A 15,780-nucleotide genomic window follows, 5' to 3' on the forward strand; every position below is an offset into this window, starting at 1 on the left:
CATTCCTCAGTGCAGATCCTAAATGTGCACACTCCCAGAGTCTGCTTTTCTACCATTTATCCAAATGATGCAGTTCAACTAGGAAGAAATTACAGCTTTACGATGATCAGTTTGGAAGCATCTTAATTGCATTGTATAATTCAATGTTTCTTTTTTTTTCTTCTTTTTTTTTTTTTGCTGGTGAAGTGCAGACGTTTAACTAAATTAGCACATTTGTGACTTCACATTGTGTCAGAAATAGCACAGCTGGAGACCCCAATACAGAGAACAGCACAGACAGGTACAATTCAATGTATTTACTGAGTACTGGTTGTGATTAGTAAACTGCAAGAGAACAGTTTATAAATGTAGAGATCTTGGGGGCTTCAAAAAGTGAATAATCCAGTTAAACAGGTACACAACAAATGCAGTGCACAGGGCAAAGTGGAAGGAGCAGTGAGGTGATTCAAGAGTCGAAGCAGCATCAAAACACAGTTAGCAAACATAGTAGGAAACAGTGTCAAATGACGGCTTGCAAAAATCAGGAGACACGAGAAAATCACAAGAGTCAGCAACTGGAGGTCAAACATGGAAAATGAATGGCATGAGAGTTAGATGTTCTGGTGCTGGAGTGGCGGGATGTGTGCGGTTAAATACTGCATGAATCAGTGAATTGGAAAATGAGCGTGAATGTGAACCAGAAGTCTGAGTGCCTGTTAATGAAGTAAAGCTGTGATATGCATATGTAATCAATATGTCTGCAATTTGTTCAGCTTCTTTGTGCCACTGAACAGAAATAGAAAATCTGTCTGCAGCCAGTTTTTTTTTTTTTTTTTGGAACATTAAAATGGGTAGTTTCATGCGTGCATCTAAAACGCACCTTGTCACCTCAATTATACATCAGAGTTATCAGGAATCGCTTTCATATCAGGCACACATACTCCCTGGACCAGAATCTTGAATCAGATCACGTGAGGGCTTTTTGACCCTTGTGACCTCGCTGACCCTTGTGATCTATTTAAAAGTAGGTCATGGAAAAAACCTTGTTACCTCAATAATCATCAATGTTTCCAGGAATTGCTTTCATATTGGCTACGCCCATGCAGGCGTGGAGGCCAAGTGGTTAGTGCACTTGGTTTCAGTGCAGAAGGTTCCTCCATGTAATGTGGAGGGCAGCTGGCGTAAAACCTGTGCCAAATCAACATGCATCTCCGCCCTGGTTCTGCTGTGGTGACCTCAAGTGAAAAAACAAGGGCGCTCTGACCCTTATAAAAGTAAGTCAAGGTCAAAAGCTTCTCTGTTTGTTTAATAATTTGAACTCCTGAGTTGCTGATAATTCGACATTGCATGTCCATTTCCAGACATGCAGACGAGACTTCATGTTGTTAGTCAACCTTGTAATAAACCCACTGATAATTTGGGCAGTTGTGTGACAGATCACATCAGGTCATCTTTATACCCTTATTGTGTTCCACCATATCCATAACTGTGGATGTTCCTGTATGTGCTGATGTGCTGGGAAACAGCTGTTTTTAAACTACCATGCTTTTACTGGCTGCAGACTATAGCAGCACTAGTGCGCTCTGGGAAAGCAGAGACCAGCCTATTTAATTAGAAGCCATCCTGTCACCACGTAGTTCATCTTGTGTCAATATTAATGCACTTCTGCGTCCTGTTTGGAGTTTGTCAAAAGTACTGCATCGATCTAATTGACACAGAAAATTGATGACTTGTTAATTTGAAAACATGTTCCAGGACTGTGAGTTTTGTTGAATGGAAAGAAATCTGTAAGGCTGCCTGAATGGCGTCAGACACAGGCTTGTATTTGGCGTCTCTGCCCGTCCATGCTCAAAGTATGATGTGTTTGCTGTTGAGGTGTGTTTGTAAATAGGACAAAACAGCGCCTCAGTTTTCCATCACACATAAACACAACACGCGGGGCCTGGACTTCCTGTGTTTTGCAGCCTCTTGTAAAAAAAACACCCAGATCTGTGCAAGCTCACGGAAAGGCACAGAGGTGCATTGTAGGGCCACGCTACAACCGGTCCGTCGACACCCCAACGCTGTCTCTCTGTGCACGTGCAGCTGTCCAGTCACGGGTCACTGCTGGAACCATCTCTCTCCACCTGTGGGGGGTAAAGTGGCACGAGGAGGGGGAGCGAGATGTGACGTTAGCCAATGATATCACCACCCCCCGCGCCGCTGTCGCCAGCAGCACTCGTGTGCTGCCTTCTCCACCTCCTCACTATTCCCTTTAGTCCGTCTTAGAGACAACACGCCACATGGACTGAGTTGCTTTTCTTCTGTGTTTCCAAACTCTCTCCTGACATCCTTCATTCCTTTCAAAACTATAAATAGCAAGTATTATTCCAAAAACACTGCATGTTTCATTTGATTAACGTTGTCCCTTCAACTGAGTGTTTTTGCCAGAATCAGTATCAGATGATCATGTTGCATGTCAGCGTGCTGATTATTGTCAGTATCCTGCGCCGCTGTGGAATAATTCCAGGGATAAATCGATTCTCCAAATCAGAACATTTGCCTCAAGGATTTTTACCCTCACCGCAGTGGAAGAATGGACCTGTGTTTCTGTGGGTCTCTGCTATCTATCGTACCGACAAAGGGGGTTATATCATGCAAAATTGGTTTTGTCTTCTTTTTACAATTATGCTTGGAATTTCATGCTGAATGTGCATAAACTGTCTTGCCATGAGCAAAATTAAATCTGAAATGGCTTGATTTGGACTTCTGTGACATGTGTCACATTTAAAACAACAGACCCCAAAACAGGCCACTTCTCAGAGACTTAAGATATATATTTTTGAATGCATAATTTACACTTCAAGGGGTGATTAAACAGTTTTGAGCCTCACCAAGTAGAAATCACAACTGAATTAATGTAATGGGCAACACTTTATATTAACTGCATGCTATAAAGCATTAGTAAACCATTTATAAAGTGTAAGTAAATGTTTAAATAACTACTTGTAAAACATTTACAAAGCATTCTTTTTATTAGCTACTCATTGGTAAGAACATAAATAGATGGCTTAATAATTATTAATAACAAAATATGTAATGTCTTTATAAAACATTTATAAATTATTTTTAATTCTCTATAAACTATTCAAGAAAAGTTTATCATTAATAGTTCATCATTTACAAATGGAAAATTAGACACTATTCATTAGTGATAAAAAATACTCTCCTATGTAAGTCCACACACCTTTTCCAGCGTCGCTGCAGTGCCTTAATACTGTTGTCATAGAAGGTCTTATCCTGGAGCTCAAGGAAGTCAACCCCTGCAGATATGACTCTGTATTATCTGTATTATAATGAGTTCGAGCAAGATGCCTTTTCATGTATGGAATAGATGGAAGTCTGAAGGAGCCAAATCAGGGTAATAAGGTGGTTGTGAAACAAGTTTGAAGCCACATTCTTGAATGGCAGCCATTGTGATGACTGACCTGTAGACTGGAGCATTGTCTTAGTGAAACACGCCTCTCCTGCTTTGTTTTCTCCCTCAATTGTTGCAAAAGGAAAGCATAATAGACCCCACTGATAGACTGTCCCCTCTGGAGGTAGACCACCATGATGATGTCCTTATCATCCTAGAAGACAGAGGCCATGACCTTTCCTGCAGATGAAACAGCTCTGGCTTTCTGTGGCAGAGGAGAACCCGCATGTTTCCATTGCTTCGACTGTTGTTTGGACTCCGGTTCATAGTGATGGATCCAGGTCTCGTCCATGGTCATGAATTGTCACATGAAGTTATCCGGATCCATGCCCATATATAGAGGGGGTTCAGGGGGTTCAACCGAACCCCCCAAGAATTCTGCTGATTTTTTTCTGCTGATTTTTTTCTGATATGGATATCAACGTAATGTATTTTCTTTTCATTGACAATAAGCAACAAGCACTAACTGTTACACAGCTATTATCACACACCCTCAAGTTTCAATTTCCTCTGCCAGAGTAATCCCTTAAGTAATGAAAGAGGTTGAGGATTTTTGCTCCCTGGTCCCTATCCTCCTCTGATATCAAACAGATTAGTAGGCTTGTAAATACCCATGTAGACATACAATTACACTTGTCTGGTTTGTAAAAACATGTTTGTATGTACAAGTATAAGCTGAGAAATAAAGGGAGCTTCTCCTTCCTGTTGCAAATACTGTAAAGGTGCAAATATTCACATAGGATTTATTATGCGAATTTCGCGAGTTAAACAAGGTCGCCAAATTAAATACCGCTATTTTAATACATAACGTACATATACGTACATATTCATAATGTAAACGCGAATATTAATACCACTAAATACGAGGTCTGTTAGAAAACTATCCGACCTTTTTATTTTTTGCAAAAACTATATGGATTTGAATCATGTGTGCTTGCATCAGCCAAGCTTGAACCTTCGTGCGCATGCGTGAGTTTTTTCACGCCTGTCGGTTGCGTCATTCGCAACTGAGAGGCAGGTATAAAGTTTGCATTAATGTTATCTTGGTTCTTCCTGGGTGGTTGTTATGGCAACTGATCCAATCCCATGCAAGGACTATTTGTATGTAAAAATGTATTTCCTAAAATGATACATTTTGGGTTTCAAATGAAATTTATGTAGCTTTTTACCCCTCGATATCCTCAAAAAGCTTCTGCTTTGGGGGGCTTCACCCCCCTGAACCCCCCACGAGGGCGTTGCCTCTCGACCCCACCAGGGGCCCTGCGATCCACTGGACCCCCAACTCAAGGATTTGAACCCCCCCCCCCCTTTCACATTCCTATATACGGCCCTGCGGATCTGCCTCAAAAAGCTGAAGATTCTTCCTGCACATCTGGAAGCTCCTGCCTTTCTGATCAACTGTGAAAAGCCTTGGCACTCATCAGCTCTTCCATCAGAACCAAATGAACTTTCTCCTGGTAAATGTCTACAGTACTGGCTATGTGATGCTCACTTACTGTTCTATCAGCAAGGACCATATCATGGATCTTCTGGATCATATTGGTCGATGTGGCAGTTCTGGGTCTTCCTGATCTTGCTCCATCCTTGATGCTTGTTCTGCCCCTTTTGAATTTGGTTGACCAGCATTTAACTGTAGCATAAAATGGGGTATTCTCCCCTAATATCATCACCATGGCCTCATGGATCTCTTTATGAGACATTCCTTTTTTGGTGTAGATCTGGTAGCTTGCTGAAAAGGTAGATAATATGAACCCTTTCAAAGTTGGGCACAGGATACAGGAGTCTGGGATCTCTCAGTCACTCATCTTCAACCACTTATCTGAGATCGGGTTGCAGGGGCAGCAGCTCTAGCAGGGGACCCCAGACATCCCTTTCCCATGCCACATTAACCACCTCTGACTGGGGGATCCCGAGGTGTTCCCAGGCCAGTGTAGAGATATAATCTCTCCACCTAGTCTGGGTCTTCCCCGGGGTCTCCTCCCAGGTGGACGTGCCTGGAACACCTCCCTAGGAAGGCGCCTAGGATGCATCCTTACCAGATGCCCAAACTACCTCAGCTATCTCCTTTCAAAGCGAAGGAGCAGCGGCTCTACTCCAAGCTCCCCATGGATGACCGAACTTCTCACCCGATCTCTAAGGGGGACACCAGCCACCCTCCTAGGGAAGCCCATTTTGGCCGCTTGTACCCGTGATCTAGTTCTTTCGGTCATGACCCAACCCTCATGACCATAGGTAAGAGTAGGAACAAAGATTGACCAGTAGATTGAGAGCTATTGGCTCAGCTCCCTTTTCATCACAACAGTACAGTAGAGTGAATGCAACACCTCCCCTGCCAATTTCGCGCTCCATTGTCTCCTCACTCGTGAACAAGACCCCGAGGTACTTGAACTCCTTCACTTGGGGCAACACCGTATTCCCTACCTGTACTAGGCAATCCATTGGTTTCCTGCTGAGAACCACGGCCTCAGATTTAGAGGAAGGAACCACTCTCCTTGACAGGGGAGGCTGGGATCTTCCATTCCTTTTTATGTATTATTCACCATTATGTGATAATGCCATTTTCTACATTTGCCTCAGTCAAAGTTGCCTCCAACTTGACTTAAACATGTTACAGACAGTAGGGTACCAGCAGAATTTCTCAGTCAGTTTCTGAGGTCCTGCCTTTCCATTTTTCAAGTTTCCACAGAGACACACATGCAGTTTTGATAGTTTGGCTTCTGTCTCCAGCTCCTCAAAATGACCTGAAAATGTTAAACAAGGTAGGATGTTACACTGGCGCAGTCCTCATCCAAGATCTGCCAGATCCAAATGTGAAAGCCAATTCTACAATTTATTCAAGAATTCTTCACCAGTGACCGATTGCCATTTTAAACAAATCAGTATCTTTGTTGTGATATGCCCTTGACTTGGTAGGATTTCATTATGACTCACTGTTTCCACAGGCATTATACCTATTGTGACTTATAAAAGTGGAAAGGTTCTAAAAGTGGAAGGACTCATTAAAATGTAAGGTTGCTCTTTTCATTACACAAATTAAGGAAGTTTCATCAGGAATAGTTTGGGATGCTAGAAACACTCTTAAAGATAAATTCATTTTTTTTTTCCAGCCCAAGTGACTTTAAAACATTGCTAGAAATCAAACCTCTGAGTACTGTACTCACTTTTGACAACTGCCTTGTTTGTGAGAACTTAGCATTATTACTGTTATTGTTATTTTGTTGATTTGTCTTAGGAAGTTAATCCATGAGAATCAATATGGCAGATGTTCTGGGGGTTAAAAATCACCGGAATACTCAAAATAGCAATGATGTAATGCTAGAAATCATGGACTTGTTTGTGGTACTAAACACCTAAAAAATATGGCTGTGGCCACATGTTGTATTTTTTCAAATATACAAGTTTATATAATAGTGGCGCCTAAGCAGAAAGTACTTGTTTCAAGGCTAGCTGTCCTTCATTCTTGTATATCTGGAGTTGTGTTAGGAAGGGAATCCAGCATAAAAACTTCTGCCAAATCAATGTTTGGATCAGCACTGAATCTACTGTGGCAACAAGCAAAAATGAGAATAACCAAAATATATTTTATACTAGTTTATACCTGTGCTGCATTGATTGTAGCACACATTAAATAATATCCTTATAGACATTTGACTAAAACATTAAAAACATTTGTGCCCCCCACCCCCCGCACAAAGATAATTTTTGGCTGACAATTACTGTTTTTCAGGATGTCCATGTGTGCGTGGGCACAGGTTTGCCGGGGTGGGGGGGTGGGGGGTGCAGCATTTCTTAGATATAATTAGGGGGTTCCAAGAAACAAAGGTTGGGTATCACTGTTTCACATAATCAGAAAATGCAAGAATGCATCAATAACTATACTATGATTCAGAATCTAACCTTGACCCCAGTCTACTGAAAAACTATAGGCCAAAACCTATCATTGTGTTCTAAAATTCTTGAAAAAGTGGTTTCACAGCAGCTCGTGGATCCCCTTACTGAGTCACTGAAGTCTGCATTTAGAATGCACCATTCCACAGAGACAGCTGTTACAAAAGTGGTAAATGATCTTCTGCTTGCAATGGATTCGGACATCACTATGATTGCTACTGTTAAAGCTTAGCGCTGTGTTGGATACGATGAATCATTGTATATTACTTGATAGACTAGAGAATCACTTTGGGATTGCTGGGAATGTTCTTGTGTGGTTGACACTTTACCTAACCAATCGCTGTCACTGTGTAAAATAACATTACCTCACAACTTGTTCCCATGAAATATGGGGTTCCACAGTCAGTCTTAGGCCCCCTGCTTGTCTCCCTTCATACAGCATCCCTTGTGCACATACAACATGATGGAATTACTTTTCATTGCTATGCTGATGATACTCAGTTGTACACGACGATAACTGCTGGTATTCTCATACACATGAAGACTTCTGAGGATTGCCTTGCTTCAGTGAAAAGCTGGATGCCTAGCAATTTCTTACTTTTAAATTTGGAGAAGGCGGAAATGATGGTCCTTGGTCCAACAAGACAAAGACACCAGTTTGACCAGCTAATACTTAACCTGGACTCATGCATTATACATCACACTGACAAAGTGAATTGCCTTGGGTTGATTTTTGATCCAACATTGTCCTTTGACCTACACATTAGAGAAATCACTAAGACTGCTTTCTTCCACCTTTGTAACATTGCAAGAATTCTTTCCATCCCATCTATGGCTGATGCAGAGACTCTGATCCATGCATTTGTCTCCTCTAGACTGGATTATTGCAATATCTTACCCTCTTACCACAACCCAGCATTAGGAGTCTCCAATTGGTTCAAAATGCTGCTGCCAGAATTTTGACAAGAAGAAAAAAGTTCAACCACACTACACTGATTTTGGCCTTCCTTCATTGGTTTCCTGTGTCTGTGAGGTCAGATTTTTTCTCAGGGTGCAAGAGTACATTGTGAAGTAAAAAAAAAATTTGGCAGGGCACAGGGCTCTTTCTTATCATGCACCTGTTTTGCAGAACGATCTCCCTGCGGAGATAAAACAGTGAGATTCCGTAGAGACATTCAAGTCCAGACCGCAGACACATCTGTCGTATGACTAACATACTGGTGTAGTATAGGCCTATGTTTCCTCTCCTTTTAATTCCTATTATTAACAATGGAACAGGTTTCAGCCTCACTACATCTAAATTCTGGGTCTGTTAGTGAAGCCCAGGGCTAGCTGCCGGCAATCACCTAAGTATTCTCTGTGCTTCCTTGTTGATTTACTGCTGGTGAATTAATGCCTCAGGTGCAGTCATTTCCAGCTGACTGATTCTGCTCTTTTTCTCTCTGGTCAATGCACTGATGAGACTTTTACTGTATTCTGGCCCTGCACCCCAGGGCATCGAAGTGACCTCAGGAAGCCCTACCTATTTACAACCTAATTACTGAAGACATGGAGGCACAGAGACTAAAGACCCAAGACGGACTGCTTTTTAATTTCTGTTAAGAACTCTGTTTTTGTTACTCTTTGTTTTTTTCTGTTTCTTCTTTTTGTAAAGAAATTCTTGTTAAAACCTTGTAACTGTTAGAATGGTCTATGCAATGGGTCACTCCTCTAAGTCTGGTCTGCTTGAGGTTTCTTCCTCAATACTACCAGAGGGAGTTTTTCCTTACCACTTGTCACCTGTGTGGTTGCTCGAGGGGTTGGTAAGGTTAGACCTTACTCGTGTGAAGCGTCTTGAGGCAGCATTGTTATATGTGCAAAAATAAATTGAAATTAAAATGTCCTAGAAACTAAAAACAAACATACAAATGAATATATTTCTGTCATACGGAATTGTCAAATATGATGACGGCACGAATAGGCTTTATTGATATTAATGTTTCAGTATGACTGAGGTTGTAAAAAAAAATGAACGTGTCCTTTATTGCTGCCAAACTGACTCTTTTCTTCCTTGATCATTTTTTTTTTTTTTTTTTGGATCTTGAGGTTGACATTGAAGAATTTGTCCATGTTGCCCTCAGCTTCCAATGATTGGTTTGTTCCACTGCAGAAAAACTACAAACAGTCAGCGCAATCAATCATTGCACTGACTGATCAATCATTTTCATTTCATCATTTCACCATTGTTGGCCTGAGAGAAGACAGAAAGAAAGTGAGAATAGAAACAGCGTGTAACCTTGGACATGTGTACATTGAAATCTGAGAAGACTCAAATCATCTCCTGCAAGAGTAAATGAGAAAACAAGAGAGGGAATTTACTCATAACCCCGAAGACCCAAACTGTTTACTGTAATTTATATTCATGTGTTGCCATGATACACATTCCAGGCGATCACAAGTTTCTTCCAAATGTGGAGACATGTTCTAGTGCTTAAATATCTTAAGTATATTGAGAAAGCACAAATTTGGTGATAATTTCAGTGAATTGCAGCACTGCCCTGCATTTACTGAAAACACACACACACGGGCCACAGTAAATATTTGAGCATTTAGCGATGTGACTCACATGACTGAGTCAGTCCTGCGCGAGCTACCAGTAAGACCGGCGCACTTCAAAGAACTCATGACTCACAGAGTTCATCGTGTTTGTGTAGCGCCAGAATAAGTGGGCGGATTATAAACGGCGGCAGACGTTGCAAACTCAGAAATTCTCATTAGGTGAACTTGGCAAGAATGAAATGCAGTTATTTCCTCTGTGCAGCTCTGCGCAGCGCGCCAGAAGTGTTCAAAAGATAAACAGAGATAAAGAGAGAGAGAGAGAGAAAGAAAGGAAATTACAGTTAAATTTGTGAATAACATAGATGGCAGAGCATTAAGGGAAAAAAAGTGGAAGAAGGAAAAGAAATAAAAACAGGCTGAGGATAATATCTAGTTGAACAGAAATGAAAGAAAAAGATTGTCCACCATTGTAGGTGTCTCTTCTCCAAAAACAAAACCGCTTCTAAAAGTTGCTGCTATGTGTGAGAGTGAACATTGTCACACTCTGGCAAGGAATTCTTCCAGCCAGGAAGGTTCTGTTTCACGTCTTTATACCCGAATACGACAGCTTTACATGACTGTTTAATTAAATTACATCCTGTCATTGTTTTTGATTTTTTTTTTTTTTGACATAGAGTTGTACCCAACTCAGTCTCACTCTCAATTTGTCACATTTTGACACAAAAGGTTCATCTCAACTAAATGCCAATATGTGATGAGTTGGGTCGCACTTTTGCGTCACTATGTGAGGTGTGGGGAAACAGAAATATGGCCCTAAACCCTAGCCCCAACCACAACCACAACCACAACCATAATCCAAACGTAGATGAATGCTCCTCGTTGTGTCTGTTATCAGAGGGAAACTGCACCACTGTGAAGAAACACATTTTCCTGCATGTCACTACCTAACTCGTCACGTAGCGACACAAAGGTGCACTGACCCAACGTCAAACTGTGACGAGTTGGAAGTGAGAATGTCTTGTTGTACCTAGTTCTCTCCCCCCTGGGGGACTTGTCGACCACCAGTCTGGTTGATTAACTTTGACTTCGTGGTCCACGGCCTTTGAGATCTTGTCTGTTGAGCTCGAGCTTCCAAAGAAGAGGCAGCTTTGTGAAAATGTAATTGAAGTGGAAGCAGGATCTAGATGTGGTGCCACGTCTGGAAGTTATTTAACGTTCATATAAGGAAGTCCAGTTCCACGACAGGAAAATTATAATAATAATAATAATAATAATAATAATAATAACAATAAGCTGATAATTATTGAACTGTCTCTCTGTCCAAACGACACCTCGGAATTGAGCCAAATTTGGCACACATATACTTTGACATACGGGAAGTGACATAAGCCATTAAGCACTTTGGTAGTAGTAATAGTAGTAGTAGTAGTAGTAGTAGTAGTGAAGGGGTGAGACACTTTTATGCTGTGTCATCGTGGGCATGTGTGCTAAAAAGGTTGGTGTCATACTTTTCTATTCTCTTCTTTTTCCTCTGAACTTTTTACCTCTTCATTTTTGCAAGTAACAGTAACAGTAACATAGTAGTACCTGACTCATTTGCAGATCTACCCCCCCCCCCCTATAAAATCCTGGATCAGCCCCTGGCTCAGCAGATTTTTACCTTGAGTGCAAATTTGTTGTAGCAATCAACAAGCTACTGGTATAAATCTGGTTGGTTATTTGAGCAGTCTCCTTGGCAAAATTGGTACAGCTCAATTAAAGTTGTTGGGTCCTGCAAAAACAAAAACAAAAACAAAAAATCCATTAGAGACGTATGTTGCGCAATCATTCTATCCCAGAAAAACAACAGCTCAAACAAATGATTGAAAGTCCAATATTGCTGTGACACTCATGTCCATGAATCATGTATGCAAACTTATTACCATGACCACAGCTGCATTTTTTAAATTTCCTTTCCTCTCATTTTTTTCCTCTTCAACAGTTCAATCCTGTAACATCAGGTGCATGAATGGAGGCACCTGCACGGAAGACTCGTGCTCCTGCCCGAAGGGCTACACAGGCAGCCACTGTGGACAGCGTGAGTGCAAGCTGCTGTTGAGGCAGCACACCTGCATGTGAATGTCTATGTGTGTGTGTGGGGTGGGGGGGTGCCCTGTGCATATCCACACCAGTCAGATGCTACAATGGCCAAATGTTTTAAGAGATTTAAAGGTGAGGATAACTGTCCAAATTTCCCTCCCTTTTCATTACATTTGGACCTTATAGGTTTTCAGCCGCTGTAAAGTGTCTTAGGTTAAAGGTTTTATCACATCGCTCTTATAACCTCTGCCAACTTATGTTTTTGCCCCTGTTTGTTTGTTTCTCTGTTTGTGAACAGCCCAGAGCACACAATTTTTCATATACAGTTATGAAATTTTTGCTGAAGATTCATATTCTGATAGGCAAGAACTGATTAAATCTACAAGGTCACAGGTCACAGGTCAAAGGGCAAAGTTATCAGGTTTTGCAGTCAGAGATGGCTGGATACAATTGCAAGACTCAGACAACAAGCTCTTAGGGTTAAGACAGTTTACTGTGGTCATCAGCAGGGTCCGGTACACAAAAAGGCAGTTCAAAATCAGCAAACAAACCAAGTTCATTAAGCAAAAAGGTGTGGCCAAAAAAACAGGCAGATGACTGGTGGTTGGCTCTCACTGCGGTATTGTATCACTTCCTGTTCCGGAGCACAGCGGTGTTTTTCTGTATCTGTTAGCTGTTTAATCTGCGCAGTTAGATTGATCTAGTTATCTAGATTACGATTTGTTTCCCAGTGTAATCTTTACATGCCTTAACTAAAGCACTCCTTCTGCTGAATCACGTCTAAATTATTTACACATTATTCACTTTGCGTGTTTTTAGGAATCCGCTAGCTTAGCGTAGCTACTAGCTCTTAGCCGATTTAGCATGGCGGCTTCTCCTGTCTCTCCCGCACTTTTCTGCTCTGGGTGTGAAATGTTTAGTTATTCCTCGGCCTCCTTTAGCAGTAACGGTACTTGTAATAAGTGTAGCTTATTCGTAGCTTTGGAGGCCAGGCTGGGCGAATTGGAGACTCGGCTCCGCACCGTGGAAAATTCTACAGCTAGCCAGGCCCCTGTAGTCGGTGCGGACCAAGGTAGCTTAGCCGCCGTTAGTTACCCCCTGGCAGATCCCGAGCAGCCGGGAAAGCAGGCTGACTGGGTGACTGTGAGGAGGAAGCGTAGCCCTAAACAGAAGCCCCGTGTACACCACCAACCCGTTCACATTTCTAACCATTTTTCCCCACTCGACGACACACCCGCCGAGGATCAAACTCTGGTTATTGGCGACTCTGTTTTGCGAAATGTGAAGTTAGCGACACCAGCAACCATAGTCAATTGTCTTCCGGGGGCCAGAGCAGGCGACATTGAAGGAAATTTGAAACTGCTGGCTAAGGCTAAGCGTAAATTTGCTAAGATTGTAATTCACGTCGGCAGCAATGACACCCGGTTACGCCAATCGGAGGTCACTAAAATTAACATTAAATCGGTGTGTAACTTTGCAAAAACAATGTCGGACTCTGTAGTTTTCTCTGGGCCCCTCCCCAATCAGACCGGGAGTGACATGTTTAGCCGCATGTTCTCCTTGAATTGCTGGCTGTCTGAGTGGTGTCCAAAAAATGAGGTGGGCTTCATAGATAATTGGCAAAGCTTCTGGGGAAAACCTGGTCTTGTTAGGAGAGACGGCATCCATCCCACTTTGGATGGAGCAGCTCTCATTTCTAGAAATCTGGCCAATTTTCTTAAATCCTCCAAACCGTGACTATCCAGGGTTGGGACCAGGAAGCAGAGTTGTAGTCTTACACACCTCTCTGCAGCTTCTCTCCCCCTGCCATCCCCTCATTACCCCATCCCCGTAGAGACGGTGCCTGCTCCCAGACTACCAATAACCAGCAAAAATCTATTTAAGCATAAAAATTCAAAAAGAAAAAATAATATAGCACCTTCAACTGCACCACAGACTAAAACAGTTAAATGCGGTCTATTAAACATTAGGTCTCTCTCTTCTAAGTCCCTGTTGGTAAATGATATAATAATTGATCAACATATTGATTTATTCTGCCTTACAGAAACCTGGTTACAGCAGGATGAATATGTTAGTTTAAATGAGTCAACACCCCCGAGTCACACTAACTGTCAGAATGCTCGTAGCATGGGCCGGGGCGGAGGATTAGCAGCAATCTTCCATTCCAGCTTATTAATTAATCAAAAACCCAGACAGAGCTTTAATTCATTTGAAAGCTTGACTCTTAGTCTTGTCCATCCAAATTGGAAGTCCCAAAAACCAGTTTTATTTGTTATTATCTATCGTCCACCTGGTCGTTACTGTGAGCTTCTCTGTGAATTTTCAGACCTTTTGTCTGACTTAGTGCTTAGCTCAGATAAGATAATTATAGTGGGCGATTTTAACATCCACACAGATGCTGAGAATGACAGCCTCAACACTGCATTTAATCTATTATTAGACTCTATTGGCTTTGCTCAAAAAGTAAATGAGTCCACCCACCACTTTAATCATATCTTAGATCTTGTTCTGACTTATGGTATGGAAATAGAAGACTTAACAGTATTCCCTGAAAACTCCCTTCTGTCTGATCATTTCTTAATAACATTTACATTTACTCTGATGGACTACCCAGCAGTGGGGAATAAGTTTCATTACGCTAGAAGTCTTTCAGAAAGCGCTGTAACTAGGTTTAAGGATATGATTCCTTCTTTATGTTCTCTAATGCCATATACCAACACAGTGCAGAGTAGCTACCTAAACTCTGTAAGTGAGATAGAGTATCTCGTCAATAGTTTTACATCCTCATTGAAGACAACTTTGGATGCTGTAGCTCCTCTAAAAAAGAGAGCTTTAAATCAGAAGTGCCTGACTCCGTGGTATAACTCACAAACTCGTAGCTTAAATATAAAGCGCCTTGGGGCAACTGTTTGTTGTGATTTGGCGCTATATAAAAAAAATTGATTGATTGATTGGTCAAAAACCACCAGGAGACAGGCAGGAAAAGAAACCACTAAGAACAGATCTGGAAGTGAAGGGACAAGGTGCATTGATCTGGCAGAGGAAAGATGCACCAGCTGAGGCTTAAATACACCCAGGTGGTTAGCTACAAATGAGAAGCAGGTGTGTGAGAAAGAATCAGAAGGAGGGTGTGGCCAGACAGACAGAGACGCCCACCACCAAACACCAGGAGACAGACGAGAGATAGAGAAAACCCCAAGCAGGAAAAAAGGACCAGCAAGAAAATTCACTACAGAGAAAAACAATGCAAACTTGCTTTAAAAAAATAACAAACACAATCCAAACCCTGACAAAAGTCAGTCAATCTTTAAAAAATTCAAAAATTCACAACTCTGTCAAAAAAAATCACATTCTTTCATATTTGAAAGTGTTATGTAGGATGGTATCCGTTATTGACTGACAAAGTGTGATCCGCATCCAATTCAAATTACAGATTTTGTGACATTTAAATTTAACATTTAAAGCTCCATTTGATGTATATTTTGCATTATATCTTAATCAAGCATGCCCCAATCACCCTCATATTTGAAAGTGAGGTGCAGACTGGCACTCACTATTGCTTGACAAAGTTTGATCCAGATCTGATGCAGATTGTGGATTTTGTGCACATTTGAATTTAATATTGAAAAGCCCATTTGATGTACATTTTTGCATTATATCTCAATCAAAAATGCCTCAATCATTCTGATTTGTGACAATGAGGTGCAAACTGACACTTTCATTGAACAGACTAAGTTTGATTCGCATCTGATCCATACTGCGGATTTAGCAGATATATATTTTTTTTTTACATTGAACAGTCTTTTGGTCTATATTTTGTACTATACTTTATCTTATGA

General features: G+C 41.4%; 1 protein-coding gene across 1 annotated transcript in view; it reads left to right on the forward strand.

Moving 5' to 3' along the window:
- Positions 1–15,780, forward strand: part of fbn2b (fibrillin 2b) — a 229,559-nt gene that overhangs the window by 68,293 nt on the left and 145,486 nt on the right. Inside the window, exon 5 of the mRNA XM_034179854.1 lies at positions 11,844–11,939. Within this exon, the coding sequence (XP_034035745.1) occupies positions 11,844–11,939 (96 nt within the window). The remainder of the gene's footprint in view (positions 1–11,843; positions 11,940–15,780) is intronic.

This window comes from Thalassophryne amazonica, chromosome 10 (assembly GCF_902500255.1).
Source record: "Thalassophryne amazonica chromosome 10, fThaAma1.1, whole genome shotgun sequence".
Classification (NCBI taxonomy): domain Eukaryota; kingdom Metazoa; phylum Chordata; class Actinopteri; order Batrachoidiformes; family Batrachoididae; genus Thalassophryne; species Thalassophryne amazonica.